General features: G+C 39.6%; 1 protein-coding gene across 1 annotated transcript in view; it reads left to right on the forward strand.

Annotated features, from left to right (window-relative positions):
* Nucleotides 1-6294, forward strand: part of LOC309501718 (uncharacterized protein) — a 30530-nt gene extending 24236 nt beyond the window's left edge. Inside the window, exon 3 of the mRNA XM_082173906.1 lies at nucleotides 6201-6294. Coding sequence (XP_082030032.1) covers nucleotides 6201-6258 — 58 coding nt within the window. The 3' untranslated portion in view covers nucleotides 6259-6294. The remainder of the gene's footprint in view (nucleotides 1-6200) is intronic.
* The last annotated feature ends 277 nt before the right edge of the window (nucleotides 6295-6571 follow it).

Raw genomic sequence — 6571 nt, forward strand, 5'->3', positions numbered from 1 at the left:
CGCATACATGCTTAGAAAAGGACTGATGCCGTTCTTGTCACAATTGAATACAGCATCACATGCCACACTCAGGGCCATTGCTTCAGTTGAAAATCGCCTGTCCAATTCAGCCAGCATAATGTCTAAACCAGGGAGATACAAATGACATTTAAATGTCTGTGATTCTGATCCCCATTGCGTCTCATTTTCATCACGCCGTCCAAGTGCGGTTGGTACTATGTACTGCGAAAGCCCGGGAGGTTGTCGCAAAGTTCTTTTTCGTTTTCCTGCAGTTTGGGGGGCAAACCTGCAAAAAGCGTCATCCTCACAAAACGTTTTCACCTGCATCCACATTGCCTCCCATGAACTCTCCTCTCTGCAGCGCTGGAGATGTGTTATCAGACTATTGACTGCTGAGGCCGCATCAGCCATGGTTGTACTTGCACCTTGCAGACGTTTGTGTGTTACATGTACAACTCTGAGAACTTCCTCAAGAACAATTAAGGACGTAATGAAGCGGAGACTTGTCATATGGTTATACAACCCACTTGCATCCACAGACCACTTTTCTCCTTCTTCTTCCATCTCTTTCAAACAGCGAGTGATGGCAGCATATTGTGATTTGACAGCAGACGGCAGAACAATCCTTCCATCCACCATAGATAATTTCTCAAATTGCTTATCTGATCTGTCTCAGCTGCTGCCTGAACCCAAACAAACAGATGAACTAGAAGAACTAACTAGCACTATGAGCACCATTCTCTCTAGAACATTAGATATTGTTGCACCCATTAGAATAAAAAAGGTCAGAGAGAAAATTAAAGCACTATGGTACAATAATACTACGCATGTTCTAAAGAGAGAAACCCGTAATTTAGAGCGTAAATGGAAACAAACTAATTTAGAGGTCTTTAGAATCGCGTGGAAAGACAGTATGTCACGCTATAAAAGGGCCCTAAAAGCGGCCAGGGCTGAGCACCTCCGCAAACTAATAGAAAATAACCAAAATAATCCAAGGTTTTTATTTAACACCGTGGCTAGATTAACAAATAAACAGACATCACCTGAACAAAATATCCCGTTACAGTTTAGTAGTAATGATTTCATGAACTTCTTCACTGAGAAAATAAAAACATCAGAACCACAATTGTAAACGTTCGATCTTCAATCGTGCCTTATAATTCAGCTTCAATTATCACCCCGCAAGAACAATTACAGTGCTTTACAACTATAGAACAAAAAGAGTTAAATAAACTTATCACTTCATCTAAAACAACAACATGTTTATTAGATCCTATACCAACTAAACTACTGAAAGAAGTGTTACCTATAGTGAAAGAGCCTCTCCTCAATATTATTAACTCATCTTTATCTTTAGGTCATGTTCCAAGAACATTTAAATTGGCAGTTATGAAACCACTCATTAAGAAACCACAATTAGATCATAATAACCTACCAAATTATAGACAATTATAGATTTCAAATCTTCCATTTATGTCTAAAATACTAGAAAAAGTTGTGTCCGCTCAACTGGGCTCTTTCTTGCAAGAAAATGATATCTATGAAAAGTTTCAGTCAGGATTCAGGCCACATCATAGCACTGAAACTGCGCTCGTTAAAATCACAAATGATTTACTCTTAGCTTCTGACCAAGGCTGTATCTTAGTGCTGCGTTCGATACAATAGTTCACACAATACTCTTAGATCTACTAAAAAATTATACTGGTGTTCAAGGACAAGCATTAAGCTGGTTTAGATCATACTTATCTGACCGCTACCATTTTGTCTATTTAAATGGAGAAAAATCGATCATAACTCCAGTAAACTATGGAGTGCCGCAGGGATCTGTGTTAGGCCCTCTATTATTCTCAATATATATGCTGCAACTTGGAAATATTATAAGGAAACATGGAATTAGTTTCCATTGTTATGCTGATGACACTCAAATATATATTTCATCACGGCCAGATAAAAACGCTAAATTATCCAAATTGAAAGATTGTGTTAAAGATATAAAAGATTGGATGACGCGTAATTTTCTTTTATTAAATCCAGACAAGACAGAGGGTACTAATCATCGGTTCAAAAAACCACCCACAAAACCTCTCACAATATAACTTTGACATCGTAGGATGTCCTGTTACTTTATCCTCTACAGTAAAAGACCTGGGTGTTATACTAGATTGCAACCTGTCTTTTGAAAATCATATTTCATATGTTGCAAAAACAGCCTTTTTCCATTGCTAAGCTACGTAATATGCTATCAGTTTCTGATGCAGAAAAGTTAGTTCATGCGTTCATGACCTCGAGACTAGATTACTGTAATGCTTTATTAGCTGGTTGTCCTGCATCCTCAATAAACAAGCTACAGTTGGTCCAAAATGCATCCGCTAGAGTTCTTACTAGATCAAGAAAATATGATCATATAACACCGATTTTATCATCACTGCATTGGTTACCTATAAAGTTCTGTATTAATTACAAGGTATTGATACTGACTTATAAAGCCCTAAACGGCTTAGCTCCAGTCTATTTAACGGATCTTTTATCGCCCTATAATCCATCGCGCTCTTTAAGATCACTAAATTCAAGGCTTTTGTTCATACCTAGGATATCCAGATCCACCAAAGGAGGGAGAGCATTTTCACATTTAGCTCCAAAACTCTGGAATAGTCTTCCTGATACTGTTTGTTGCTCAGACTCGCTCTCCCAGTTTAAAACTAGATTAAAGACGCATCTTTTCGGCCAGGCATTCATATAATATTTTTAATCTTACAGTTCAAACTACAATCCGGCCTCTAGTTCATAAACGCCAGAGGAGAACCGGCCCCCGACTGAGCCTGGGTTCTCCCAAGGTTTTTTTTTCTCCATTAGGTCACCTGATGGAGTTTCAGGTTACCATTAGGTCACTTGATGGAGTTTTTCGGTTCCTTGCCACTGTTGCCTTTGGCTTGCTTAGTTGGGGATATTTTGGGGATATTTAATTTAATTTTATCAATCAATAAATTCCACTAGAAACAAACCTTGTTGTATTATTTTACTTGACTTGACTTGACAGCAGAAACACACCTATATTTGCAAGCCCATCGTGTTTCACTTTGCTGAACTAGCTCTTTTGGTTTAAAGGGGTCATGACATGTTTTTTTCTTTTCTTTTATTGTGTTCCCTTATGCCGAGTTCAGACTGCATGATTTTAGCCCCGATTTTGGCTAAATCAGTGTGAAACCTCCTGTCGCCGATGCATCGTGCAGTGTGAACACACCAGCAACTAAATGTTAACCTGGATAGTCATGCAGTGTGAAAAGAACAGTGACCCGACTACTTAGAAAATCGTGCAGTCTGAACTCGGCATTAGGTGCAATTATAGTATTACTATAGTTTTTTGGACAAAAAACGTTTAAAATGTATAACGTCAGTGCCTATGCATCAATTGTTAACGCCCCCTTTTCAAAACGTGCGGATTTTGCGGAGCTGTGTTTACCGTTACCATAGTATCGGGTGATGCGTCATGCGTGCGAGGCGATGGCGATTTCAAAAGTTTGAGTCGGAATCAGAGGAAATGAACCATCAACACAACTAAGAATGCATCAGCCCGTCCACATAGAAAGTGTGAAACTATTTTGTCAGTTTAACAGCCTACATCTTTTAATAGCCTACGGGGCATGAACATGGCGGTTATAAAACAATAAGTAGGCTAAAAAACACGGTGATTATTCATAATGAATTAAACTGCAATTAACGTTTTTAAAAAGTTTTAAATAGCCTACATTACTTACAGTTTGCGCCGTCGTTGTGTAGCCCAGAATAGTCCACACGGCCTTATCTTGTACAAAAGTTTTCTGACAAAGCCAGCATCAAACTGCGATTGTTCTCAACTGTCACTCATCCTTGAAATGTGGAAAACACACGCTTAAATTAACACTGCCGTGACTGGGACGTCCGCGAAAAATAAACTGCATCCATCTTCCCCTGACGTCTGGATCTTTCAGCAGCGTATATTATTCAAACATGTTGTTTGTCCACAGCCAGGAACAGCACATCTGCGTGTCGTGACATCGCAATCTTCTTTTAAACAGACCCACTCGCTGCACGTCGACTGAACACATGTGAAGCGCGTGACAGACGCGATGATGAAATGAGGTAGTTATCTTGCGCTTGAAGCGTAGTTGTCTACGCTGGAGGCGGTCATATGCAAACGACTGCTACGTCACTTCATACCGTGGATCCAGAACGAGCTGTATTTAGAGCTTGATTAAATAAATGATTCGTTTATAATGGGGAGGACGTCTTAAGCTATGAAACTTGCAGGACGTTTTAATGGTACAAAGACCTCTTATATGCCAAAAGATCAAGGCAAATTTGGTTTCTCATGTCATGACCCCTTTAAGAGCTAGTGTTTTCTGCATCATGAGAAATCTGCAATGGTAAAATATAATTTGTCAATGACATTTAGACAGGTTTTAATGTCCCTATTCACTGTACAACGATTAAACGAGTACGAGATTTAGTTTATGTGCCATGCAATGCACATACACAGCAAAGGGGAATTCCTCTCTGATCCGTTGCTGAACTCCACTCAAATGCCCCGACATTACAGAGGCTCCGTCATATGCCTGAGCAATTATGGGAATGTCCTTCAGCCCACACGACTGCAATCCTTCTTTAATGCCAGAAACAATCCCTGCAGCTTCACGAGAATTGGAACAGTCAACAAAGCAAATAAATCGCTCCTTGATCTGAAGTCCCTTTGTGTATCTAATGCAAACAGAAAGTTGCTCAGTCTTTGAGGACTTTGCTTCATCAGCAATAACAGCAAGAAAACCAGTCTTGTGTACTCGTTCTCGTGTACGAGCTCTGCACACAATGCAATTATTTCATTCTGAAAGTCTCGGCTTGTGCAGTTAAAGGAACACTTCAACTTTTTGGAACTTTAGCTTATTCACCGTATCCCCCAGAGTTAGATTAGTCCATACATACCTTTTTCATCTCCGTGCGTGCTTTAAGTCTGTTTGACGCACCCACCGCTAGCCTAGCTTAGCACAAAGACTTGATGTAAATGGCTACAGCTAGCATACTAATCCCAATAAGTGACAAAATAATGCCAACATTTTCCTATTTACAGGTTGTGATTTGTATAGTCATAGTGTGTACAAATAACAAGGTCATGAGACACAGACATTTTTTAAACATTTAAATACTGGGAAATATATTCTCAGAAGGCGAAGCACTGCTACTTGGGCGGAGTGATTAGCGCAGCACCCGAGAAGCGCCGTGGTGAGGAGCAGAGAGTTTACTCAAAGTTGGAGTAATAGTCAGTAATTACTAAATAGTTAATGCAAAGTTTAAAATCATGTGTGTTTGCTGTATTGTAAAGAGCTGCGACAATAAACAGGGGAATTCCAACCAAAAACGCTGACCTGACGAAGCGTGTTTTGTCAGCTTCTCTGACAGTTTTTTTTCCAGTTCCGAGCTCTCACTTTTGTAAGTAGTTTGTCTGCGTCTGAACTTGAAGAAAAGTGGCGACAGCAAAAACAAAAAACTGAATCCAGTGAAATTGAGTTCTCCATCCATGGGAACTTGTGATAGTAAATGAGAAGGCACGATTAACATTTCCAATTAGGCGCTTAGGGAAAGAAGAAATTATGGGCTGTTTCGGCCCAATAGCTTTCACCCCAAGGTCAACGTATCCAGATCCAGATGCGGCAGGTTGAGCGGGTAACTCCGCTGACACGGTGGCGGTGCTGCTGGATCCCAGGCCGGCTTTGTTGTTCTCAGATGCGGCCTCGATTGCTGTGTCAGTAGCAGCAATGGAATTGATGGTTGAAGTGTCAGAATTAGAAAACTCCACACTTTTACTAGTGGGTTTACTAAAAAAACGACAAATGTACATTTTGTTTAATTAGCATGTAGACTAAAGCAGGAACAGAACGAGAAGAGAGTCCACTCACGTACCGCGATACTTTGAGATCCGCTAGTCGCGAGAATATGAGCTTCTTTTTAAATACAGTAATTAAAAATAATTTATTCTTAACTTACTCATTATACCCACAAAAATTATAAGATAAGACAAATAAAATGAGAAAATATAAATTCTGTAAAAAAAAATAAAAAAAATTCAAAGCACAAGACAGGCATTAATTGGCTCTGGTCTGGTCTTGGCTTCTGTTCATTTCACATGTGTCTCTCATTTGAAATCTCACTTGATTTAATGTTTCTTTTAGACCTGATGGATGCGAACGAGAAAGGAAAAACAGAAGCCAAAAAATCTATCACCTGTAAATCTGTCACCATTTCACATGTAAATCTAGTCTGAAGATTCACATGAGAGTTCACACTGGGAAGAAGCGGCTCTGGCTTTCGCTCTGAAATCACATCTTCTCATTCTGAAGAAAGACCATTTAACTGTGATCAGTGCGGTAAACAGTTTCACTGGGCATCAGTCCTGAAGATTCACACAGAAAAGACACGGCAGTGTGTGTTTCAGTGCTTCACTACAGAAGATGAACTGAAAGACTGCCAGAAAATGCACACTGAAAAAAAAAAAAATTTGAATGCAAAGTTCAGGAGCTGAAGAAAAGGCCATAACACTTTT

Source organism: Leuciscus leuciscus (assembly GCF_965113295.1).
Source record: "Leuciscus leuciscus genome assembly, chromosome: 1".
NCBI lineage: Eukaryota > Metazoa > Chordata > Actinopteri > Cypriniformes > Leuciscidae > Leuciscus > Leuciscus leuciscus.